Genomic DNA, 27,565 nt, shown 5'->3' with positions numbered 1-27,565 from the left:
GCAATTTACTGTATCCGAGGACTGACTATCAATATAGCATAGTGTGGTCTCACAGTAGTGAAAAATGCTCAGTCAGCTGGCGCATGAGCTAAAATCAACAATAATTTGGTTTGGATTTCATTCTTTTGTCCACACCTGCACAGATTCCTCCACAGTACTGTCACTTAACTTCAACAGCATAAAGCAAGCTTAGCTTACTTTGACTGATAGTATAGAAGAGCAGAAATGAAACTAATAGCATTAACACTGGCTTGATTTGATGTCACAGTGAGTTGAGTATCGATGATACCACACAATCTATTCAATCGACACCTCCACTGAATACAGCTAGAATTAATGTTATTGATCACATCTTTTTACTGGCCTCCAACTGACAGCGTAATCCATCTAAAACTACATTTTCATATATTTTATCTTACCATGTAATTACATTGTAATTATATTTACTTACAAATACTTAAATTAAATACACCAGAATAAAGGGCTAATAATTCAAGTTTTTAAAGGAACAAAGAAACATTTTAAGTAACTTCAGGTATTTTACAGGAAACGAGTCGCAAATTATACTGTAAGTAGTTTTAAATAGTGGGTAATCGCTTGTTATTTTAGCATAAAAACAAACAAAATTACATCTTGGATCGTAAAAACCCTGTACTTTTTGGAGAACAGGTCTTATTATGTAGTGCCTTAACCCTCCGTTTTTACATTTTTATTATGAGTTATGTGGGATGTTCCGCTAATCAGTTGTACTCTTGTTTTATATTATATGTACGGTAATTATGTTTAAACCCAAAACGGAATGCGACAGAATTAATGATAAATGGTTTATTAATACTTTTAATTTCTCTGTTTTGTGATGAATATGAAGATGGAGTTTACGGTTTATTGGCTGTGAGGTTCCTCTTGTCTTACCCCTGTGTTACACACTACGTGAGTGTGTTGTGTCATCTGTGTTTATGTCACCCTCACCTTCTGTGTGTCATAGTCCTGTCCTTGTGTTTCATTCTATGTTTCCTCAGTCATGTCTGTGTTTGGTCTCCCTCCGCGTCTCATCTCCTTTTAACTGTCCCCACGTTCCTGTTTGTCCCCATGTCTGTTTCTTTCTTCTGGCTCCCGTGTCAAGCCATGTGTCTTAGTCTGCATCTTAGCATGTTTCCTGTTTTATTTTGACAATCTCTCATCCCGAGTTCAGTGTGTTTGGTTTTGCTTCCCCTGTATCTTTTTGTCTATTCGCCTCAGATGTGTTTCCATGTGTTTCCTCTCTCCCCAGTCACCCTCGTGTGTTTATATTGTGTGAGTTTCCCTTTGTTCCTTCCCAGGTTTGTGCTCATCTTGTGCCATGGACCAGGTATTTATGTTCAGATTTTTCCTTTTCAAGTATTTCATGTCTGGGTGCTGCGTTTAGTTTTTATTTTCCCAGTTTAATTTATTGTTAGCTCTGTCTTAGTTCCCTTCTGCCCTTTGTTTTGTATGTTTTTATTAGCCTCAAATAAATTACTTGCTTTACGTTAAGTCCTTTCTTGCCTCGAGCGTTTGCTTTTCAGTTCACACCATGCACTAGCCGCTCGGCCATGACAGTTTTGCTATATAACCAGTGAATTTTGCTCCTTAGGCCTCAGTCATTAAGGCCTAGAAACTGACCGTGTCCTCCTGGCAACCTCCTGGTCTTGAGAACTTAGACTCAGGTGGAGCCTGATTTATCTAGTGAAAGGGGCTACATTGCAAACTCTTCTTCCATGTAAACCTGAAACAGCTCACACAAATACAATGTGTAGAAGATTACAAAACATTATTTACTGTCACATCCCAGCAATCACTGCTTCAGTGAAGATGCTGTTCCTATGCCATGTGCGTAAATCCATGAATCTCTTGGTTTTTTCTGCAGTGTGAAACTAAATTGGAATAATAGACTGGGTCTTTGCCTCACACCATACAGTTAAAAAGCCTTGCTGTAAGGGCGTCTCTGAAGAAATGATCCACACACGCTTTACTGGCTTTGCAGCTGATGGTGCAGCATCTGTGATGGACTGATGGAGAGGAACAGCACCAGCCCTGACTGAAAAACTCAACCAGAACCTGACTGTCATTCATTGCATAACTCACAAAACCTGTCCATGATGCTGTAAAACACGTTACAGAGCCAAATCATTTTCACATATTTTCAACTCTTAGCACTAGCATGCCTCCTTCACTGTACAGATAATCACTATTTTTCATTATTTGATGGAGCAAATCAGAGTGACTGCAGTCAACCTGAGTCCAGTTAGGACAAGTTTCTTTCCACCAGGCGACCTGTGTTATTGCCTTGTGTGCATGAAAACAGAGGACTTCCTGAAATGTTTTGTTTTTCCTTCAAGCATGAAGGTAGCCCTGCACTTTGAGAGATGTATCCTTTTTGCAGAGCATGTATAGACTTCAGGGCATTGACTTTCACCCCTGGCTGTTTGCAGATTAACGTCAGTTCATCTGCTGCTAACAGAAAAGGTCACAGAAAATTCCGGAAACTGAAGAGTTCTCCGGGGATCAAATCTGATTCTGCTCTCTATCTTTTTGTAGAGATATCGCCTCTCAGGACATCTCTGTAAAATCTGATCTCTGTTCCTTATCACTTCTCATTGTAATGATGCCAGTGTAATGGCTAATGGAACGATGTGTTTTAGCAGACCTATATATAAAGTCTGGGTAAAAAGCATTAACAGAAAAGATGCTCATATGGATTCTTTTAGATAACTGAAGATAAGTCCCTGAAGTCCACGTGTATAAGTTACAAATGAGCCAAGTATTTTTTACACTAAGTACTCTGTTGTAGTGTCTGCTGTGCAGCCTTGGATCACCTCTTAAGTCAAAGCAGGAAGAAGATCCAAGGCCAGGTCTGAAGAGGTTTACAAACCTCTCCTAAATTCTTCCCTGTGGGTGAAATCATGTGAAAGCTGCTTAGGCAGATTATCCCTGCCTCGATGGCAGCTGGCAGTGAGATCCTTGGGAGTACACCTGACTCAATACTCGTGGTGACGCAACCACAGCCTGTGGCGCAGCGAGTTCCAACAATCCCCCATGACCTTTAGCCCCAAGGGAGAATCGTATCTTGTGGCAGAAAGCAGACTAATGTCATAATCAGCACACAAGTCATCTGATTATACAAAATCTAGCCATATTTAATCTGCCCCAAATAAAACAGGTCAATAATTAAATTTGATTGTATAGGAATATGCTCTAAGCAACTAGATTGCATGATTAGTAAAAAGAAAAAAAGGGGTTGAAATCTTGTCATTGAGTGGTGCCATGTAAAACATTTAACTTATATTAACTTAATATAAATGGTCAGGGATAGAATTCAAATTTTCTGGACTTTGAGTGAGCAGTAAAAACAGAAAAGTGCCATAAAAATGTCAGTCCAGTGCACCAGATGTTCTTCCAATCCAATTTTTTATGGAATTGAAGAAAGGCATTCATTTTCTGGCAAAAACCCAGTAACAGTTACAAGTATTCTATAAAGAAATTGTATTTTTTTAGCCGCTCTCATAAATCAGTCATGGTCAATACTCAGCAGGGTTCCCTGCTGATAAATGGCCCATTTGGTGTGTTTGGTGTTTTTGGTGTGGTTAGTTCAGATTGCAGGTGCACATTCACAAAGTCAGCAGTAACTACTGACTACTACATTAAACTTTAATATTACAACAACAAATTTTGTTGCCTTCTTAGTCACATTCAGTTGAGACTATGTAAATACCGGTATGTATTATTAACAGAATATAATAGTCTTCAGCTCTGACAGTTTCTGTCACTTAATTTTTGATGCTGGCCATTGTTGTACAGCAAGACAGCAATACCCTATATTTAGTCTATAATGTTGGTATATGAAAACTTTTGATTGAGTTGGTATCTGCTTAAAGAGTGAAGCTTGTCTTGTGTGCTTATGTTTGTCAGGTACTGGAAAGTCATTTTTCTAAATTAGGTCTAGGCATTAGTAGAAGAATGGTCTCCCTCCAAGTATATTTTAATGAGGTCCCAGGTGCGCTGTCACCTCCTGCAAACACAATGCTCCAATAAAATCCACATCCTATCACACTCAGCCACCAAGGCAACTTTCGTTAACAGTGAAGGGACTTCAGTTTCTTGAGCTTCACACAGAAGCCTTTGTCTGGTTGAAGGCAACACAATGTCCAGCGGCAGAGCAATGCTAAACTGGAAAACACATTTTCGCTTTCAGCTGATTCAGAGGTAAACCATGGAGCTTGAAGCTGCTGAAATACTTTTAATTCTTGAAAAACGACAATTTCAGGGTCGATTACACAACCTGCAGCTAAATATACCATCAGGCTGTCTAGACCACAGCTGTAGTTTATGATTTGAAAACAAAAATATAGATTTTCTGCGGGGAATCACATAAAAGCGAAGAAATGGGAAGTCACTGGCTCATTCCTGCCAGATGAGATGATGGACAATAAAAAACATATCGTCATATCGTCTTTCCTTAAGATCACATTTTCAAATTTACAGTTTTAGATGTCAGCTGTACAAGTTCTCTGTATAGCGCTGTAAAGCATAACAATGCCTCAAGGCACTTTATATTCTAAGGCAATGACCCTACAACAATACAGAGAAATCCACAATATTCAGATAACCCTGTATGTGCTAACACTTGGCGACAGTGGGAAGGAAAAACTCCTATTCAATAGGAAGAAACCTCCAGCAGAACCAAGCTCAGGGTAGTGGCAGCAATCTACCACAAAACAGTTGGGGGTGAGGGAGGAAGACACTCAGTGGTGGGGTCAATTCTCAAGAAACGTATTAGATATCACTCGTTATTTTAAGTAATGAGGTAGGTTATGATAAGACCTCATATGACCTCCGGTTCATCCAATAAATCCCGGTCCACATTGTTTTATGTCAACTATTTTTTAGATACCGAGATCCGTATTCTTACATCCAGCTAGCATACCGTACATGTTCATTACACATTTTTCTGATGCTGAGTATTTCAAAATAAAAGTCCCATATAAGGTAGTGACATTACAGGTTACTTAATAAATACCCTGGAGAAAGTAATTTGTTGTTGTACTTGCTGAATTACTTTGATGACCTGAAACACCTTGTCATATAATTACCAGTTAACAATATAAACCTTAGGCTATAGTCCCACAAAACAACACAAATCCCTATGCTAATGAGGATGCTCGTATATTTATGATTTTTATTTTATTGGTCCCCCAAAAAAGCAGATGAAAACCAGCCCCAGGAGACTGCCACAGTGATTCTGCTGTAGAAACATCAACCAGTAGAAACCAAGGCTACAAGCCTGACTGCTCATCTCTGTTTTTTTAACCTGTTGAAGATCAGGCTCTGACTTCTGGGGTGGGGTCCAAATACAATTAGCTTTAAAATCATTCTGGGTTCTTTACTAGCTTTGCATTAGCATGCTGTCTGTGCAGAGGCTTGCAAAGAGCTGAAGTTAGCAGTATATTGCAGTTGTTCCTTTCCTGGATCCAGTTTGCACATTATCATTGTGCTTTTGTCCTTTTGTGCAATAAAAATAAAAGTCATGCCCCTATTTCCACTCCTGTATTGCTGCATCGCTGTTTCTTTGATGTTTGTGGAACTGGGTCAGACATTAATAAATTACTCATTATTAACATTAAATTTGAAATATGTGTGAAAGGACCTTGATTTTTTTTTTGACACGGGTGGATTGCTCCCCATTTTTTTGCGTAATTTAATATGTAACATTTGCAGACTCTAGATCACAGGTTATATATATACTGCTAATAAAATGAAAATTTTTAAAGTGTCAGTTGTCTACTTTAAAGCTATAAATTTATACTACTGATCATGCTCCAGAAATTACCTAATGTATCTGGGAGAAAATGCAGATATGAAATTACCACACTGTTTAAAAGATTTTCTAAACTGAGTCATGAAATTTTGGGTGAAATTTGTGATGTGTGCATAAACACTGAAGAATTATTGTAGAAAGGGCAGCAGCTGAAATGTGGCGAGGTCTGGTTTTACTCATGCTGTCTTTCTTCGGGGTCATCTTCTTTTGAATGCAGGGAATGTGGCGCAATGGCGCTCTGTTTTGTCTCAGACAGCTGTTTTATGGGGGAATACTTATTGAAACAGTCAGTCTTTAGAGCTTTTTTTGTCATCTTTTAGTACCAGTAAAGGAGATGGCCATAAATTATTGAAGCCCCTCAGAACAAGAAGAATACCACTAACGTCAATCTCAGCAAAACAGCTCACCTTTCATATAGACGTAAAAGCAGTTGTTTGATTTTTTTCTGTGAATGCTGTTAATGTTGAAGCAAACAGGTGTAAATCCAATCAGAGATAATTAAAAATGGAAGGATAGTGTAGAAAAAGTCAGATTTAAATCCTGCATTCGTCAATGATATTATAAGAGTAAATCAATCAAGTGCAGAGTGTATTAAATGTGTTGTAAAAAGGTATAAGGTCAGGCATTCTGAAAGCATTGTGAGATATTAAAAAGTAGCCTCACTCACTCACTCACTCATCACATAGCTCAAACTAGGACTCATCCTGTCTCAACAGGGCCCCTTTGCTTGTGATGTGTTCTACACATTGCAGCAGATACTTGGCTTGCACTGAGCTCTGAAAATAGATGGTAGTTCCAGATAGGTGGGCTGTGAGGGGGGAAAAGAGAGAGAAAGTGGGAAAGGAAGTGAGACATAGGATATTTTAACAAAAGAAGAAAAGACCAGGATTGTGTGTCTCAAATCTGCTGCCTGCACTACTATTTCACCGTGTGTTAGTGTGTGTGTGAGTTTTAGTGTGCAGTGACGTAAGGAACGGTGCTCTTGTCAGTCTGGTGCTCTTCAGCGAAGCACCCATTATGTAATTCTTTGGAAAGTCTGACCAGTAGTGGCTAGACAATCTTATTAAATAGCTGTGATGTGCAGACACACACACACACACACACACACACTGCCACAGCGTGAGGCATGTAGATATAGTCCAACATACTTTAAACACACTCGCTAAAACGACCACTATGATGTGTTACCCTCGAATCCACATAATTAGAGCTCAGACGCCCATACATGTCTATGCGCTGAAGTAGGCCGTGGAGAGCGGAGGCTTATCAGCAGTGTTATAAATAACTGGACGGCCTGCACCTTAAGACGGTTTTGTCTGGGTGGAGGGCGCTCAGAGTTCAATGTAACCTGACAACTTAATCCCTTGTAAGAGACAGGGAGACAGAGGAAGATTGGTGAACGTGGGGGCCGTCTAGGATTTCCAAGCTACTGTTACTTATTAGCACTCAGACAGGAACAGCAAAGTTTCGTTTTTTGTTTTTTTGGATACAGCTCAGCTTGTGTTACACGAGTGAAAACCACTGACACATTTACTTATGTGCAAGATGAACATAGTTCTGCTATATTTTTCCACTCACATTAATAGTTTTTTTATAGTATAGTTTGACATTTTGAAAAACGTGCTTATTATATTGGGGGGTTTTTGTTAAGTAAATAATATACGAGGTGCTGATGAGTGAATCGAGATGTACTCTTATATCATAAGATAGAGCCAAGCTATATGTGTCAGTGTATTTCCTGTGTTTATGCTAAGCCAGCTGTCTGCCTGTAGCTTCATTTTTTCCTCTCTTACTGTAAGTATTGAATATAAGCCACCTCCTTGCTTCCTCTACTTTTACGCAAGTAAAGTACCAGAACCTCTAGTGTCCTCTGGATGCATGCACATTACCAGAGGAAGCTTTTAGGTGTTTGAAGTGAGCAAATTCAGCAGCCATGAAGAAGTAAAGCTAGCTAGCTAGCTTGCTAGATGCAGCATCCATTTTCAAGCAGGCTGAGCTTTTATTCTAGCCGCATGCAGCATCATCACTGAGATGGAAAACATTGTGCGTGTGTGTCAGGGAGTGCCCCTCTTTGTGTGCATCTCACGCATACTTGAGGAAATTGTCAATAGTTGCTCATAAAGACCAGGACCAGCTGAGAGCACATGGTCCACATTAAAGCCGGTCAGATGCTGCAGACTCCCACAAGGGCGTGCTTGCCATCAGGCTCTCCAGTCCGATGTCTGGCTATTTCAGTGGTCTTCCACGGTCAGGAAATGACTCTGGGTTTGAAACGGAGCTTCTGAGTGGATAATCTCTCCCGGCAGTGCAGACACTTCCAAGTTCACTGGGTTTGTGTTCAGTCATGCAGAGTGTACCAGTGAACTGTGATACTGTAAGGCTGGGATCGATGCATTATTCACATATCTTGGTTTAGCTCCAGAGCTCCAAAAGCAAGGCTCAATCTCCTTTTAAAGATATGTTAGTTCAAACTAAAAATCAGTAGGAGTCAATCTACAGGTTGCACATTTCAAAACCTAATAGACTAGAGATTTCTCATTTGTAGCATTTGTCTGAATACAACAGGTTAAAGTTGTTGTTGTTTTTTAATAAAGAGGTTTACTTTCACCTGTTATTTGTCCATACAGTAAAATAATATTATACACATTTCAAGACCTTTTAATCAAATTTAGGTGTGTTACAAACACCCACTTATTGTCTGTTTTTTAATTTGTTTGGTTGATTTGTTTGTTTTTAACAACACACTTTTCTATTGGATAGTAAGACGGACTTTTTGTCGTACGGACTGGGCCAGGTTAAGTTTGTTGAGATCAGATAGGTTTGCCACCGGACAGCAACCATTTAATCCCTTGACCTGGTCTAACCAACAGATTAGACCAGCTTGTTGAGGGAAAATACTCAGGTCGATCCTGTCGCTCTCTGTTGGATTCACTTCAATCGCATTCAATATTCTGCTTTTCTCTCCCATGTTCTCACTGACCCAGAAGGAAAGGTCATGACGGCATAGCTTGATCACAGCACAGAACTCTCAGAACAGGCAGGGCTTGGTAACCGGATGACTTCATTGCATTAAGTAATTTAAACCAGAAAAGGGCGGACAATACCTTACACAGACAACACAAAGATATAATAAAACACAAGCCAGAACAAAACAATAATGCTACAGTAAGAGGCTGCATCACAAATATAAGCCATATATTTTTTTTTATTGATTTCAAATTTACTATAGTTTCTATTTGGATAGACTGCAGAAGGAGACTAACTGATGTTAGTCACAAGATTAAAAAAAAAAAAAAAAAAAAAAAAGCTCTAAAGTTAGCTTTGCCTTTTTTAAATAAAGATTGCTAATATTAGCAGTTCCAAACTTGATGTTATAGCAATTATAACAACTACAGTGCTTTGAAAAAGTATTTATCCCCCTTCTTAACTTTTGCATATTTTTCATGAGCAAATACAATATATAGTTTTTAAATCGTGATTTAATTAACTGAGGGGGAAACGTAATCCAAACCTACCTGGCCCAATGTGAAAAAAGTAATTACCTGCCCCAATTAATTAATTAAGTATTAACCACATTCTTTGGAGTTCTTCGAGTATGATTACTCCCAGACCTGTCGAAATTACTGAAGTAGAACCTGTCTGACAAAGTGAAGCAGGCTAAAAGATTGCAAAAAGCAACACATGATGCCACAATCTAAAGAAGAAGCTGAAAAACAAAGTCATTGACATCTATTAATCTGGAAAGGGTTACAAAGCCATTTCTGAGGCTCTGGGACTCCAGTGAACCACAGTAAGAGACATTCTCCACAAAGGGAAAAAACTTGGAACAGGCGTGAACCTTCCTACCAAAATGGATGACCTTCTGGATAAGCGCATCAATGAGTCATTCTAGAGGTCATAAAAGATCGCAGAGCGACATCTAAAGAACTACAGGCCTCACTTGCCTAAGTTAAGGGCAGAGTTCATGATTCAACAGTAAGAGACTGGCATCCAAAAATGGCATCCACGAGAGAGTTCAAAGGACAAAACCACTGCTGACAAAGAAACAACCAAAGGATCATCTCACATTTGCTTTGAGTCTCGTTATATCTGATGTAAAACTGACACAGTATTTCAGAACAGGAGCATCATACCAGCAGTCAAACGTGGTGGTGGTAGTGTGATGGCCTGGGCCTGCTTTGCTGCTTCAGGACCTGGATGACTTGCTGTAATTGGTGGAACCATGAGTTCTGATCTCTACGAGAAAATCCTGAAACACACTCAAACACACAGGTAATGCAACAGGACAATGATCCAAAACACACCAGAAAACCAATCTGTGTGTGTGAAAAGTGTGGCTGAAATAAAACAATTCTGAAGAGTGGGCCAAAAGTCCAAAAACAAAAATTCCTCTCCAGCAACTAAAAGACTCATTTCAGTTATCACAAGCAGCTGATTGCGGTTTTTGCTGCAAAGCTGTCGCAGCCAGTTATATTAGGTTTAGGGGGATATTATTTTTCAGACAGAGCCAAGTAAGTGTTTTTTTTCCTTAATAAATGAAATTTATCATTTAAAAACTGGTTGCCCTCGTCTAAGATTAAAATTTTCTTCTATGATCTGAAACATATGCAAAGAAAGAGAGAAAGTATTGTGCATAAGTACCATTGATATAGTTTTCTGTAGAAAACAAATTATCTGTTGTTTTGTATTTGTTTGTAGCCGTTAATAGCATAAAAAATGTTTGTACCATAAGTGAAAAAGTAGGAAAGTAACATCATGCATCTAGCATGTTCCTCATTTGGAGAACTCTGTTTGTAGCAAAGAATTTTGTTGTTAAATTAAAAAATGTGTTTTATTGCCTTTAATGTTTCTGCCCTTGCGTGCTCTTAAATGAAAAACAGTCAGTGAAATCAGGGTTTGTTGCCATGTTACTGTAGCAACAGGCGAAGCCAGAACTCCAATTTTGCTGACGCACTTCACACATATATGGTATGGACAAGATTTTTAATGTTCTGACCTGTTTGTTCTTTTGTTCTGTCACAAGAAACATCCTGTAATTACTGTATTTTTCTCTTATATGTCTCTGTGTAGGGGATTCTTTTTCCATTTTGTATGTCATGCAGGTAGAGAAAGCGATCTGCGTGGCTTATCTTAATAGTCGAATAAGCTGTTGTTGAAAGTAAGCAATAGGATTAGGTCTGTATAGATCTGTCGGGTCAATTAGCTCTATTAGCTCGCAGCATGGCACAAGAGGATTTTCCATGTCTTTGTGTTTGTCTCATCAAAACTGTACTGCCAGTTACCTTTGACAATTTACAATCATGAGTTATTATGAGTTGTTAAAGGTACAGATGTGTGATCTACAAGTTACCCACTTGAATTACAAACTTTCAGTAAAACCATTATAAATAATAATAGATAAATGAGTATTTTAAAGCTCATTTAAGTTTAAAGATGATGCTTAAACTTCATTTTACCAAGCAATAATCTCAAGGATATGTTCATTATAGGATTTCATAACAGGGCTCATTTAATCTGCTTTGTTCTTAAATTAAAACTCCACTGAGTTGAATGTTAAAGTTACTAGTCAGAAAAGAGTAGCCTATTCAGTTGTGTAAGGTCTTTGCTGACTTTGGAGGAGCTTTGTAAAGAAAGGAAGAAATAACCCAGTGGCAGAATCTGGGTTTGCACTAAGACACTTTGGTTAATTAATGGAAATCCTATGACTGGAGCTTAAAAATTCCATGTGCTAGTAGAAATAATCAAGTTGTGTCAAAAGAAACTGCAGGGTCCAGTGTTTTTTGAGGACTTTTGAGATAACTAATTAAGATGAAGGGAGATAGGAAATTAGATTAAAAGAGCCTTTGATGCATTAATTTAATTTTTTTGCTATAGTTCTATCTCAATCCCACAATTCTTCCAAATCATTGTCAGTTTTAACATGCTCTGCAAAGAATCACTTAAACGTAAATAATAAGGAAAAGGTCAAATGTATTTACACTTAATTTATATTTCTGCAGTGAATCTATGGAGCAACTATGACGTAGCCTACGTGAAGGGTTTGCTGTTATGACCTACCTGTGGCATAGATTTTGCATAGAAGTATAAATTCTTTGTTTACTGGGGAAAAGGGTCAAACTTTTATATTTAAACATCAAAAACATAACTAATAGATAATTTTCAATATGCCTAGGGGTTTGTTGTACTGATATTTACCAGATTTAGCATGCTAATCAGCTAGCATAGGTTCACATCATCTGGTAATATCACTTTGTCCCTCAAGGGCAATTCTGAATCACTGTTGTGTCCAATCGTTGTCTCCAACCAGGCCCGCAGCAGGGACAGGGGTAAAAGTAAAAGTAGTCCTAGTCTTTTTTTATGGTGTACAATTCTAACACTCTTGTCATCCAGGTTAGAGGATATCCCACAATGCTTACAGTTATAGTGGCTAGACAGAGTTGGGGAGAAACGTACCAGCGTTATGTATTACCACTTAAATGGGTGATAATTAGAATACAATTACTTTGTTGAAATAAGTGGATTACGCGGTGGTCTTTTGCTGTTTCATGTTAGGCTATCTCCTCTCTAATTTTAGTAATTCCACATATTGCTGGAAACCCAAACAAAACAAAACAAAAAGCAGTGGCTCTAATGTAAGCACCCTGTTAATGTTGGTGGCGTCAGTTACACAATGGACTCAAAGCCAGCACAACAGAGCCAGCAGTGCAATGCAGGAATGCATTTCTTACTTGGAAATTCCAACACTACTTCACATTTAAAGAAGAAAGGGATGGGCGAAATCTGATCTGATCGTCCAACGCACACTCTGTTTGCCAGCAACCAAGCTGCTCTCAGTGTCAAAAGACTGCAACATAAAGAAACATCTGTAAGTAACTTCTTTTTAAAAAACTAACATTAGCCTACTGCAACTACCTTGTTTTAGTGGTAGCTACCTGGGTTATGTGCCACTTCAGTATCTTCAATGTACTATTGCTGTGTTATTTATTACTATTACTGAAGGCTGCATTACAAGCTGCTAGCTACAAATAATCATGTGCAGTTCTGAAAGTAGACATAAAGAAAATATTACTGATACAGAAATAGTTTTCTATACGAGATCACTGCAACAAACTGTTACTCATTTTTATTAAGATTTTAAAATCTAGCTGGTATTGCTTTCAGAACTGCACATGATTATTTGCAGCTAGCAGATTGTTGATGCTATCCATCAAGTCTAAAAGTCTGCAGTCTATGTTACCTTCAGCTAACAATGTTAGCTCGGTGGTGAGTAACCTTCAGTAATAGTAATAAATCACACAGCAATAGTACATTGATGCAGTTGTAAAAAGCATGACAATATATCAAGTAATCCAAAGTATTCAGAATACATTACTCAACATTGAGTAACTTCATGGAATAAGTTACAAACTACATTTTGGGCCATGTATTCTGTAATCTGCAGTGAAATGCAATTTAAAAGTAATCTTCCCAACACTGTGGTTAGACTAGCATATGCCACTATGGAAGACTGGAAGCACTGGCGTAAGCTAAAAACAAAATGGCAGCTGTTCCATACTTTCTTCTATATTTAGTTCAGTACCCTTCTAGGCTATGTACACACAAACTGAAAAAGGGAAAAACAGTGTCATGTGCAATCCATAGCATGCCAAAGCAGCAGCTAGTAATACAACTCAAGCCTTAGAAAGGCAGGTCAGTTTGAAGCCTATTAGGGTTGCCAACTGTCCCGTTTTATACGGGACATCCTTAAATGTCCCGTATATTGACCATTACCTGCTCTTTTTGACGTTACGCTCACCAGATTTATTTATTTATTTGTTTATTTATATATAAAGAACCCCATTAGCTTCCACAATAGTCTTCCTGGGGCCCAAGCCATCAAGTATAATCTAATAACATATTACACAATAAAGTAGATGCAAAAGATGTTAGGAGCAATATGCGAGTCGTAAAAATAAGGGGCTGTTTGGTCTGTGTAGGTTAATAAACTGGGTAATTGAAGCCCATATTTACAGTATTTGCTTATTTTACAAAGGAAATGCCCATGTGATTTCAGTTATCATTTACTGTAGTTTTCTTTCTTTTAGATGAGGTATTGATTAAACTGAATCCCAACACATTGCTGCATTTTTATTATAAGAATATGAACATACAGTGCATATTTACACTATGCCCAGCTGGTTGTACACTGTGCCACTGGCACGCCAGAGTGTCCTGTATTTGATAGTTAAAAAGTTGGCAACCCTAAAGCCTATGAACAATAACACAGGACACCTCTGATGTTGCAAGGCAAAATATTTGTTTTCCGTATCCACACGTAAAAGCTTTCTACAAAAGCTCTAGTGCCTTTAGTGGCTTAAAACATATTAAACGTGTGGACAAAATGCCCAAAAAACAATGAAAAACACAGAAATACCAAATTATTAAGTCTTAGTGTCTGACTAAGGCCCTGGATTGACAGGTAGTGCATGTGGCATTTTGAAAGTGCTTTTAACTTGGGGACTTCTCCGGGTACTCCAGCTTCCTCCCACAGTCCAAAGACATCAATCTTTGGTTTACTAGTGATTATAAATTGGCCACAGGTATTAATGTGCGCGTGAAAGGTGTCTGTCTCTATGTGTTAGGCCTGTGGTAGACATGTTGCCTGCCCAAGGGTGTACCTGGCCTTGTACCCACATGGCAGCTGGGATGGGCACCAGGCCCCCTCCCCCTCATTGGTGAATTAGATCAGCAGACGAGGATGGATAGATAAAGGGATGGAATTAAATTGCATGTATTATTTATTATATATGTGTGTGTTTATTTTTATCACAGATTCTAATCACAGACTCTGATATCCAATATTTCCTGTGCCACATAGTCACCTTTGCATTATAGAAGAAAGCGAGAGCCTGCATGTACTGTAAGAGTGTATTTATGTGTCATGTGCATTTGCCCTTTGTCCTGGCTGCTATGTGTTCTGGTATGTAGCTAAAGGTCGGGGCCAGGCAGCAAGCAGGACAGCAGGGGCCCTCTCAGGGGGAGCTGAGGCTGGGAAGAGCTGCAGGGCCGAAGTCCAGCTGCACTGACGAGAGCAGAGATTAGGATGGAGCCGTGAATATCAGAGCAAAACAATACACATATTTATGTACAAAATATAGCTCGTGTGAGGAAATAATCAGTTAGTGAGCACTGTGTATTTAATTTCCTCCATGTAAACTGAGGTGTCATCAAAGTGCAGGTACTGATGTGTGCACCTCACGAATCTCAGCAAATGTGATATTCTATAAACTTCTCGCCTCTCGTTACCCGCTGCATGACTTCACAAGACTCCAGTGCAGGCTGTTCCTGAGAAATTTGCAAGTCAAGACAGCTACTGCACAAAATGTACACACATGCAAACACACACACAGCCAGCAACCTAGAAGTCCTCCTGTTGGTCGGAAAAGGTACTGCAGGGCCAAAAGTCCTCTGTCTCAGTGGTTTAGAAAGCAGTCACCTCTGATTTTGTCTTCTCTGCATGACAAGACGCCACAGTCACAAGAATCTTCTGCTCCATGAGTGGATTTAAACAAGAGACAAAAACGTATCTCTCATATAATTTCCTTATTCGTTAAATATAGAAAAACAAATATTACTTTTGGCTTTTGTTTTGTTTTTGTTTCCCCTTCTTATTGACTCAAAGCTACATTTTGTAAGGCTAGTTGGAAGTTACACAGTCTTTTTAGATTTGTGACAATCCTTTTAAAAAACTTTGAGTTTAGAAATATGTGGAAAAATATATGGAAGTAAGGACTGGAAGCAATTTATCCACAGCTTTAGTCCTGAACATGATTGCTTGAATTCCACAGTCATCTGTAATCTATGAATGTCATTTTTGTCCACAGCTTTCCTCCATTTAGTAAATATAGTGTACACGCAGTTTTAAAAACACATTCAATATGAGATCCAAATATGAAATCCCTTGTGGCTGAAGGATTTGACTGGCTTGGTTGAACTGCTGCCATCTTGCTTATCCTTTTGAAATCTTTAGAGGAAATATGAGCGATGCATTGGGAATCTTAACAGTTCTAATCTAAGGAAATATGCCATTATTTTTAACAGCAGTTTTGAATTCACACACAAGAAAGCCCGCACATTTATTCTGCTTAAGTAGCACTTGAGTGATTAGTAACCTTACACAGACTAAAATGTACCATTGTAGATTCACGTGCACCATCATCTGGTAGCACAAAGCAAAGGCACTAAAAAGGCTGCAAATGGTAGGAACCTAAAAGGGTATTAAAGCACATAATTGCCCCTATTTTTTTATGCTAACTTTTTGCACCACATATTTGGATGATCTAATGCAACATATGGGCGATTGTGGCTCAGGGGGTTGGGAATCGCATCTGTAACCGGAAGGTCGCCGGTTTGATCCCCGGGCTCTCTGTCCTGGTCGTTGTGTCCTTGGGCAAGACGCTTTACCCTACTTGCCTACTGGTGTTGGCCAGAGGGGCCGATGGCACGATATGGCAGCCTCGCTTCTGTCAGTCTGCCCCAGGGCAGCTGTGGCTACAACTGTAGCTTACCTCCACCAGTGTGTGAGAGTGAATGAATAGTGGCATTGTAAAGCGCTTTGGGTGCCTAGAAAAGCGCTATATAAATGCAATCCATTATTATTATGTGCTTTTGACCTAAGTTGTTATTGTGGATTGTGGTGCAAACACTATTATTCCATCAGTTATTCAGACATTTGCCTCTTTACCTGTTCAGGCAACACATTGACTTACACTGTATGGACAGATGTATTCTCCTCTCTCCTCCTCTTAATCATTGTTTTTGCTGGGGTTGGCCAATGCACTGGCCTGAACAAAGTCATTCTTTACATAAGTATTTGGCTGGTCTCAAATTATCATTAATCTAAACAAAAAGGTTGAGGTTCTCTAACCTATTCTAAATGTAAGACATCTCTTATGCAATTAGCTTTCCAAAAGAAAAAATGAAATAATAAAAAAACGTTCATCTATTCAACTAAGTAGGAAAAAGGGTAGGTTGAAAGTTTTCCTTTCAAAGTCAAAGCAGATCAAACCTCAAAACACTAGTGTGCATGAGCCTTCGCATTTGTGTATGATCAAGACTTCCAGTTGAGGTTACTGACTCTGGGCTGAACGGGACGCTTGCATGTGCTTTGCAGAGAGGTTTACACTCGATCAGTTTTTCTCTGGTGATTCGAGGAAGCATTTCTGTGGAAGTGACCAGGGAGGCTGTGATTCGCCACGTAACCATCGATTCTGTCACTTCTCCTAAACCTGAGAGATGTGCACATGCATAAACACAGAAGCGATAGACGGTCTGTGACGCAGTCCCATGAACCCGCTCTGTATTGTCAGCAGTGGGAGAACTATTTCGATCCTTCACCGAAAAGTACAAGTTTTGCATGCATACAGTGTATGGCTGCTTTTGCTGTATGTCGTTAAATCTTAAAGCATAGCAAAATATTTTTAAATATATTTTTTTCAAGAAGTCTCAGATATTTCCTTCAGATAACTCCTTCAGTAATATAATATAACAGAATTAAAATAACTGAATACTGAACTGTCTCCGAGGTGAAAATACACCTGACTAAATAACTTCTAATGCTTCATGTCTGCTGTGTCAAAGGCCAGCAGAGGCCATTCTACCTTCTCCCTGTGCGTTCTCCAGCTGTATTGACCATGGGTGTGAATGTGAGCCTCAGTGGTTGTCTGTGTCTCTGTGTTAGCCCTCCGACAGACTGACAACCTGTCTAGGCTGTGCCTCACCTCTCAACCCATGGCAGCTAGGATAGTCTCCAGCCCCCCCAAGACCACCATCCTGAATTGGGTAAGCAGGAGAAAATGGGAGGATGATAGGTTTCAGTAAAATGAGACAATCTTTTGGTGGCAAAATCAAACCATTGTTTCAAAAGTGAAAGCACTTATCAGGTAAACGAGGATGTCTGACATTAAAATTACTATTAAATTTGTAAAGTAGGTCAGTTTACTTAAAGATTTATTTTTTATCACGGTCCATCCTTGACCCAGCATGCATATCATTGTTTCATTGTTATGCAGATGACTCACTGATTTACCAGCTACTGAAACGTAAATCCATGACTCCTCCAAGGGCCTCAGTGGACTGTGTAAAGCAGGGGTGTCAAATTTACAGCCTGGGGGCCAAAATTGGCCTGGCAAAGACTCCAATCCAGCCCACTGGACACCTTTGGAAAATGTGAACAACTGCATAGATTTTTACCTGCGTTTTCACAGTTTTAAAGCTTTTTCTATTGATAAAGACCAACCCTGCCATTGCCATTCATACTACACCAAAGTAATAGATAAACAATTACATTTTCTGTGAATTAAGAAAAACGTTATATTTCATAATTACAGTACGATGTGAGCAATGAACTAAGAGAACGTTTTATGTAATCACATAGTTCGTTCCAGCCCACTTAGGATCAAAGTTGGTTGTTGTGGCCCATGATGTTAACACATAATTTTGTTAATCATTGTGACTGGAACTCCTAACCTCCACAATCTCTGCCTTTTGAGGATTTATATTTTTTTAAATAAGCACGTAAATAAATACATAAATGCTCTCATTAAAGTTAGCTTTTTTCAGCTACCTGCAAAAGTAAAGCCATTTCTGAGCTTCAGAGACTTTCAGATGGTAATCCATTCCTCAGTTTCATCTCGACTTCATTTTTTGTAACAGTTGTCCAGGTGTCATTGCTTACATAGTCAACTTTAACTAGATCCAAAACCCAGAGGCATGGCTGTTAATTGGCACATACAAACAAGCCCTCATGTCCCCCATATTTGCTTCCTTACACTTCCTTACACTGGGTGTCATTTGGTTTTATTTTTACTCACTTTGTGTTTTATTTTTTATTTAAACCCTTTCTTTTTGTTCTGTGTTTCAGCACTTTGGTGCACTTTCAAAGTGACCATTCTATAAAACATATGTGTATGTGCATGCATGTGTTTGATGTCTCCTGCTCTTGTGTGCTGGCTCCAAACCTCCCCTCAGTGTCTGTTCCTCCTCCTTTTGCATCTGCCTGATGAGCTCTAAGTGTCAATCTCAAAGAGAAAGAAAGGGTAATCGAGCTATCGCTCGCCTGTCTCCTGTTTACTCTTTGTGCTTTGTTCCCAGCAGCAGCAGAAGCACAAATGGTGTACACATCCATAAACATTATTCTATGTGCGTATATAGTGTGCGTCATGGAGGAAGTCCTCCCACGTGTGTTATGTATATGAATGAAAGGCTTTTTACAAAGTGAACAGCTCCACCCCAGGAAATCCATGACTGTGCTTTCCAGAAATAGAGTATTACTTACTTAAGGTGGAACTACTGCATCACCAATTAGTTTCCAGAAGAATCCAAATATGGCAGAGACTGGGTTGTGCTGCCTGTTGGCAGGACTACTTGTAGATGAACCCATTCTCAAAGCTATGCAAGCATGTGGTTCATCAAAGTGGCGCATTCAATTTCCCACGCTACAATGTACATGCAGAAAATTCTGACGTGCTTGCACGCACACACACACACACAAATGGACCATAGGCAGAGCAATAGAACAAGGTGTAGGCGTTGTGACGCAAGAAATATGAGTCACTCTGACACAAAGCGGTTATAACAGAAACTGCTGTGATAGTATTACCTCTCCAGCAGGTCAGATGTTTTTTGTTGTTGTTGTTTTTTGTTTGTTTTTTTTATTTAACCCCTTAGCAGTCCTATTAGTCCCCTAAACCATCCAATGTCCCGTGGGCGGTACGTCCGACTGCTAACAGTTTAAGAAATGACCAGAAATGGTGATACACATGGCTTTAAATCTGAAACCTTTCTTGGGACATGCTATCAGGTTTATGAGTAATTATAGGACTCCAGCGATAGATTGTTCCTCTAAACTCAGAGATATGATGATGCAAAAGGCTGTAACTATAGCAACACAAATCTGCCATCCGAGGGAGGCACTCTGCCATGTACCCATGTTGCATTTTCAGCATTTCACTTTCGAAAAGGAGAGAAGACAGGGCAGGGAGAATGTAGAAGAAGGAGAAATTTTTTTTTTTTTTTTTTTGTAACTGGCATTTAAATGTGTTTGTGAAGGTTTTAGTTAACATAAGCACCTCTGTGCCACAAGACTGTGTAAATAGTTTGTTTGTAAAGGCCAGCTTTACACGCAATTCCCTCTAAGAGCTTTACTTTCGAATCAGAGGCAATACGATCTAGAAGCAGGCAAACTCCTGCTGCACTGCCCAGCTCTTCCACAAGAGGGGGTGAACTCTGCCTTTACCTTGAGCAGCTGCCAAGTACATACCGAACTATTGCCCAATCCTGTTTGTCACATCAGTGGGGGGGGAAAGGCAAACCTGATAGAAGGTTGCAGCATTTTCCAGGGATATAGAGGTCTTATTTGAACAGAGATTAGACAGCTGTTTCGCTTGATAATTCAATGCGAAACACTAACTTTTCCATGTTGTTGCACAGAGGAAACACAAGCCTATAAAGTTACACAATTGTGAGCGTTGCCAAGGTGCAGTTATTGGGTTTTCTATTTGTGCCATTAGTATGGAATAAGACATTAACACTGGGTAATGCTTGGGAATAATTGCCCCCTCAAACTGCTTGCAGACTTTGTTAGCAAACAGTACGGGGCACTTGGATAACACACCCGCACACATGCACACAGGCACTGCACAGATGGGAGACAGATGTTTCATAGACAAGGTCAAGGAGTCCATAGAGTAATTGTCTGCTCCACCATTTCTCAGTATTCTCTGCATTGTTTGGATCACCACATCCACATAAATCCTGGAAATTTCCTCTGGAATGGAAACCATTCCAGTTTTGCTCTTGTAGACCTGTACAGAGTTTTCTTTTCATGTTTTATCTCTAGCACAAACACACAATTAAACACGCACATTAGGACTTTTCATCCAGGCAAATGTTGACATTAAATCTAAAGAAACTTAAATCCATCCCAAATAAATCTAGTCCTGGATTGTTATTTCATTTGTTATCGTCCTCTTGGTGTTTAGAGAAAGTGCTGGGGATGAGTGCTACAGAGGGATGATGGGACATAAGGAGAGGAGGAGAAGTTTCTAATCTCATTATCTCTGCCTAAACTAATCCACCACAATCGATACCGCCAAATCATCAACAAGCTTTTACATATATTGTACCCATCACAACACAGACACAAACCTCTGTGTGAGATATATGCTTTGTAATTTAAGGTGAGGTAAAGATGTCGGATATGAAAGACGCACTCCTGCTGGGATCAGAAGGAATTAAGAAAACCATCCTGCATGGAGGGAGTGGAGACATTCCAAAGTTTGTCACAGGAGTGAAGGTACTGTAGGCCAACTTCATTTAAACTTTTGGATTATTCTACCACGGATAGGCATAAAAAAACATTTGACTTCATATTGTCTCCGGAGCCCAAAATTAATCGTATTTGACCATTTTTCGTGTGATAGGTTAAATTAAAACTATAACTCACAAAGCGAGAAATATAACTCATACTAAAACTGCAGTTTTAATATGTGCACTTAATTATCATAGTGTCATCAGCATCACAAGACCATGCAGAAGAAGGAAGGCAGCGACTCTGTTATAACACAGTTGTCTGTGGCTAATTTTGATTTTAAGCAGAGCAGATGTACCTTTTTTTAATTACAAAGGAACAGAATGACTGTCTGCACAATGAGCTCAGGAGCTAACTGTGTGTTGCACTTCCTTGAAGTAGTATTTTAATATACACAGAATTAACAATAAAGGAACACAGTTCAGAAAGTTGAACAACAGAGTACAGAAGTTCATATATTTAGCTTTTTAAATATTTGTGGATTTTATCTCCATACTGTGTGCTTATTATTTAATAATTTGCCGCAGGAGGGGCAAAGAGGGATGAGCATGCTCAAGTTACTGTAGTTCCCAAGTTATTGCCAGTAGAAGTCGATAGAAGATGTAGCGGTTTATAACATTTTAATGAGATTTTAATTTTATTTTATGACAATATAAATTATAAGAACATTCTTCAAATGAGAACTGAATTTGAAAAAATGGCTTGGACGTTAAAGACGTATGAAGTTCTCCTTATCTCAGTTACATTATGTGTCACTACTGATCGAGGCTAACTGACTGTCTCATACCCTGTTCTTGTGTTTTCCTAATAATGTTTACTACTCGTTTCTCATGTGCCACTGAAGCCTTTCACAAGGGTTATGAACTCATTGATGAATTGTACTGGTGCTGCGCATTAAAGAACTGTTTTTTCTTTGTTACTACAGCTTGCACACAGTTCTTTTAGGTTTCCATTCCTTGGATATTACAGAACCAGGCAACCTTGGCATGTGTGACCTTCCTCCTGTCTGTCTCCTTTGTTGAGTAACTGAGCTGTGTGAAGCTCGTGACGTAACATTTTTGCTGAGATGCTCAAATTTCACTGTTATTCAGACCCATATTTCACCATAATATCTTTTCCCATCACTGAGGTTTGAATACGTTTGCACTTCCTCTTCCACTTTATTCTTCTGGTATTTACACTCATGCTATCACTATGTTATGTAAACTAACCTGTTTGGGGAGGTACTGCCATCATTTTCTCCAGTTTGTCCATTCTGTAGAGTACTGTGTAAAAATCTTGAGTCAACCTTAATTTCTTTATCTTTTGCTTCCAAGGAGTCAGACTTTTTTGTCATTTTTAAAGTGGTCTTGAGGCTTTCTGAAGCTCTTTTAAAACTGTTCCTTTGGACATCGGCTGCTTTTACATTTTCAGCCCAGTCCTCATCATATTAAAAGGCACCTAAGTCAAGAGATCAACCAGTGTTGTGGCTACACACAACAGTCAACGTAGCAAAGAGACTATTTTAAATTGTGTCTTTAGGCACTTTTTTACCAGCAGCCGGATGCAAAAGCAATTGATTTGTTCCCATTTCTTTTGTTGAATCTATGGAAAATGCCAAAGATAACACAGTTTGACAGACATAAAATTTTATTTTTGCACCAACAGGTGATTGCCAAAGAGCTGTTAGCTGAAAACTTGGTATATTTCCTCGTGGTATACAATGTGTCCCTGAAAGACTTTAAAGACACCGGATAACATAAACAGTCTTTAAGAATAGGAGAAAATCTGAAGCCTCATCTGAAATCAGTGGAAGGGTGGCTGTTAATAAGCTATTCTTATAGAAGGGAAAGAGGTGGGGAAAAGGCTGAGGGGTGCAAAACTGCACAAGAACTGGACTGAAAATCAGGTCCAACAGGTTTGATGGAGTGATGAATTCAAATTTGACATTTTTGGTTCAGCTCAGGAGAACACAGAGGCTCTTTAGTGGTTTAAGGGTGTTGGGGGTCTTGTTAAAATTGGTGAAATTATGAATGCAGATGAGTTCAGGCAGATTTTGATCCATCATGCAGCACCATCAGGAAAGCATTTGATTGACAGTGGTTTCATTTTTGTACAAACCTTCTATATTGTGTTTTTCCATTACATTTTCAATAAAACACTTAACTATTTCCTATTTTCCTAGCAAATATTAAAAAATAACAGGCGACTCTACTGTATGTAGCAGATTCACACAGCATGGGCCTTTTTCTCCTTACTATTTATCCAGGTGACCTTCCACTTCCGCACGCAGCTGTGTGACGACGAGCGCACGGTGATAGATGACAGCAAAGCGGTTGGAACACCCATGGAGATAGTGATTGGCAACATGTTTAAGCTGGACATCTGGGAGACCCTGTTGTCCTCTATGAGGATCGGTGAAGTGGCGGAGTTCTGGTGTGACACCGTTGTAAGTGCTAATAAAAGCTTTGGTTTTGTATTTATTTGATTGCACGCTCCCTAATTTTCTCACTCGTCTAACTCAAAGTGGATTACATCCTGTTGATCCAAACTTAGTCTGAAAAGTGTGTCCGTGCAGACAGAATGACATCATGCTGCAGATGTGTGAGTTATAAACAATGCTTTAAATAACAAGGAAACAAAATAACACAGGATGAGATGTGTTCCAGATATAGAGGTTGAAGGTTAAGGTATATATGGGACACACAAGCCTTCATAACTTTTGGGTTAGAAGAAAAACTAAATCATCATTTTGTGGTTTTAAACAAACATTCATGCAGCAATAATAACAAGTCGGGTACCGGCTAAAGTTTTACTTTTAATTCACTGAATATATTATTGTTTTTATGAATAATTGTCATCTCATACAGATAAACAAAGACAGATAAAAACTAACAGATAAACAGATCGATCCCTGCAACAGGCTTTATAATATAGACATGCTACCTCAGAATATGTTGTCACATGTTATGTAATCCATAACTTTTTAACTTTTTATGCTAGCGTGTGTGTGTGTGTGTGTGTGTGTGTGTGTGTGTGTGTGTGTGTGTGTGTGTGTGTGTGTGTGTGTGTGTAAGAGACAGATGGATCGAGGCATACTGTCATTAATCCGCAGCAGCCTCACTTTTCCCTAATCGGCTCTGACTCCTGCTGAATCAGCACTACTGACTCCCCTCCACTCTGATTAGATTTGATGGGGCTTAGAGCTTTTATTCACTCCGAACAACACGTCTGCACGACATAGCCTGCTCCACTGGCTGTGTCGTGCGCTGCCACTCTTCACCCAGCAGAGGGCAAACATAACTTGTTAAGAAAACAAGCTCCAGGGAATGCTGAGTAACTCAATGTAAAATGTTTAGTGCAAAGCTTCAAGATTCTTTATTGTAATTATGCAGTCACATAATGAAATTCTTTGTGTTTACGTGTCAGCTTAAAACAGGCAAGATTTAAAACAGAAACACACATTAAATAGGCAAACATCCTGGAGCTCATCCCAGCTACCACAGGGCGAGAGGCGGGGCACACCCTGGACAGATCAATCGGGAAACAATTAAAAGTAATATGTATGGAATGTTGCAAAGGGTTGTCCTGTTACTTTTCAAGCAATAAAATTATATCTCTGTGCTGGATTATTAGAGCAGAATTAATAGTGTCACAATTAATATCAGTGTGATCACAGTTCAGCTTCTAAGCATCTTTAAACCTGTTCATTTGGTGTAAATTATGTAATGAATGAGCAATGTTCAGTCAGCACGATAACAGTGTTTTTTTTAGTTGCTGAGTGATGCCATATCGCCATAAAACATATAAATATTTAACAGACAGCCATTTCAAAGACACCAAACTCATGAGGCACAGACTAAAAGTCATGGACTGTTTTGTGATCCACCTCAGTCACTTTAAGTCTTGTATCACCTTGTGATCCTCCTTTCCAGCACACTGGTGTCTATCCACTGGTGTCCAAAAGCATGCGACGCATTGCTGAGGGCAAAGACCCAGTCGACTGGCACATCCATACATGCGGCATGGCCAACATGTTTGCCTACCACAGCCTTGGCTATGAAGACCTGGATGAGCTGATGAAGGAACCGAAGCCGCTCTACTTCGTCCTGGAGCTGCTCAAGGTGAGAAAGAAGAAAGACAACCTGCAAGCTCGCCTACCAAATAAATGCTTTTTAAATTAGGAATATATTTGCATTAAAGGGGTTTAGCATATCTAGACGGGGATGTCAAACTCACTGTACACTTTAATCATAAATGGGCTGTCAGTATAAAGAAGTTTCATTTCACACTTAATCCCTGAGATGTCTGAGTATTAGAAAAAGATTTCAAAGTATATCTCAGTTTTTCTGCATAACAAAGAAACACTGCTGTAGTAAATGAAAGAAATCTGTCAGTATGACTCTTGTGAGTTGTGAGAAATAAATATTTAAAATTAGGGAACAAGTTCTGGTAGCCGGGATTGGAGCCTTTGCCAGGTCTATTTTGGCCCTCAGGCCTTATGTTTGACATCCCGGCTCTGTAGTATAATTGATGGAACACTGAAGTCCGTGTATGTGCATGTGTGGCTGACAGGTGCAGCAGCCCAGCGAGTACGACAGGGAGACGTGGGCTCTGAGTGATGAGGAGAGGCTGAAGGCCGTTCCTGTGCTGCACGGCCAGGGAAACAAACTCTACAAACAGGGACGTTACCAAGAAGCCACACAGAAATACAAGGAGGCCATCATCTGCATTAAAAATGTTCAGACCAAGGTTAATACTTGAAAAAATTGATCCAAGGCAGAAATTCCTTTACAAAGCACTGATTTTCATTATTATAGGCATGACTTTGAACCTCTTCCTCCCTTATCAGGAGAAAGCATGGGATGTCCCATGGATGAAGCTGGAGAAGATGGCCAACACTTTAACACTTAACTACTGCCAATGTTTGCTCCGCATGGAGGAGTACTACGAGGTCATTGAGCACACAACCGACATTATCAATCAGCACCCAGGTTTGTCACTCATCACAAGCTTTTTAACTCGAGCAAGCGAGGGATCTTAAAGCAGGGGGAGAATTCTCTGCCAAGAGTATTATCACACTTTCCAGCCAGTTGTGAAAGACTGTCACATGGTTTACAGTTTATTCAGGCTTTTTTATATGCCGGGCATGTTTTCATACTGTGAGAATGAGCGTGTGAATTTTTTTATGACGCTTGTAATTGCAGGTTGCATAGTCCCGTTAAAGTCTGATCCTGGTGCCTGTGCGTGTTTTTATCATTCATAGACCTAAACGGTTATGTCAGTTATGTCTTCTCTCACTGCAGAGCTGCATATTTCTATCGCATGACTGCCTGCTTGCAAATGCATAAACAAACAAGCTTATATTTGTCCTGCAGGCATAGTTAAGGCCTACTACCTGCGAGGGAAGGCCCACGTGGAGGTGTGGAACGAGGCGGAGGCCCGGCAGGATTTCAGCAGGGTGCTGGACCTGAACCCGGGCATGAAAAAGGCTGTTAAGAAGGAACTGGCCATACTTAACATGCGTATGGAAGAGAAGAACGAAGAAGACAAGCTCAAATACAAAGGCATGTTTTGACCTGATGAGACTGAGAGCTGATTGACTAAAGAAGAATTCAGCTGTTAAATATCAAACCTCTGCACAGGATACTCACCTACATGAGAGTATCTGATAAAATGATCCATCTTATAAACTGCAAGGTTGTATCAAACTCCAAATTATAGCTGACAACGTGTGTAAAAATGAAACGAAGAACTTTTCACTGTTAAAACCTGACTTATTGTGGTTTATATGTTGTGGATGTGCATTATGATTAAATTGTAATTAATATTTGTTTGTATTTTGACTCCATTGTTAGGCATGGCCAAAATATGTACCCAAATGCTATAAGTCAGATTAAAGTCTGAAAGTCTGTACTTTAGTCATATCTTGATTATTTGATTTAAACTCCATTGTGTTGGTGTACAAAATTACAAAACCTTGTGGACCAAACTGTATATCCCTGAAGCCAGAAGCCATTTAGCACAAAGCCTGGGAAGGAAGAGACATCTTCCAGCAAAACGGAAAAACTTTGGTTATAATTTGTGACCTTTGGACTAACCTGGTTGTTTTTTAACCATTTTCCTGTCATTTATATTCCAACCATTTGCTGGTTATAATAACTTGGCATTTGCTCTATACTATGGAGACACGGTTGTGGTTATCTTAGTTTTTAAAGGCCACAAAGAAAGGGAGTACATTTATTTTCCACAAATTAAAATATTTTTAAAACTACTGTTCCGGTTTGCGACGTTGTTGACTCATCGAACTTATTTTTCCATTAAATGACTCGATTCGGGACCAGATGCTCATTATGAATGTGCCAGTAATTTAACTAAGAGGCAATGACCTGAGTTGTGTGAAT

General features: G+C 39.3%; 1 protein-coding gene across 2 annotated transcripts; it reads left to right on the top strand.

Moving 5' to 3' along the window:
- Window positions 1-12,355: 12,355 nt before the first annotated feature.
- Window positions 12,356-27,082, top strand: aipl1 (aryl hydrocarbon receptor interacting protein-like 1). Of its 2 annotated transcripts, none has more exons than XM_042218134.1 (6): window positions 12,356-12,698; window positions 23,431-23,610; window positions 25,097-25,285; window positions 25,737-25,913; window positions 26,014-26,155; window positions 26,540-27,082. In XM_042218134.1, exons 2-6 carry the CDS (start codon window positions 23,509-23,511, stop codon window positions 26,737-26,739), a joined length of 810 nt encoding a protein of 269 aa, XP_042074068.1. In that variant the 5' UTR covers window positions 12,356-12,698; window positions 23,431-23,508; the 3' UTR covers window positions 26,740-27,082. The 2 variants fall into 2 exon arrangements, with proteins under 2 accessions (XP_042074068.1, XP_005915987.1); XM_005915925.2 differs by lacking the exon at window positions 12,356-12,698 and adding an exon at window positions 20,829-21,167.
- Window positions 27,083-27,565: the final 483 nt, after the last annotated feature.

This window comes from Haplochromis burtoni, unplaced genomic scaffold, assembly GCF_018398535.1.
Source record: "Haplochromis burtoni strain Fernald_Lab_line unplaced genomic scaffold, NCSU_Asbu1 Contig_15, whole genome shotgun sequence".
NCBI classification, from domain to species: Eukaryota; Metazoa; Chordata; class Actinopteri; order Cichliformes; family Cichlidae; genus Haplochromis; species Haplochromis burtoni.
Note: the sequence above shows the minus strand (reverse complement) of the source record. Positions and strands in the feature narration are given on the sequence as shown.

Coding starts and splice junctions, on each gene's coding strand:
- aipl1 (XM_005915925.2), top strand. CDS start 21,063: ATGTCGGATATGAAAGACGCACTCCTGCTGGGATCAGAAGGAATTAAG. Junction 25,286..25,736: donor TCGTCCTGGAGCTGCTCAAG/GTGAGAAAGAAG, acceptor TGTGGCTGACAG/GTGCAGCAGCCCAGCGAGTA. Junction 26,156..26,539: donor CATTATCAATCAGCACCCAG/GTTTGTCACTCA, acceptor TTTGTCCTGCAG/GCATAGTTAAGGCCTACTAC.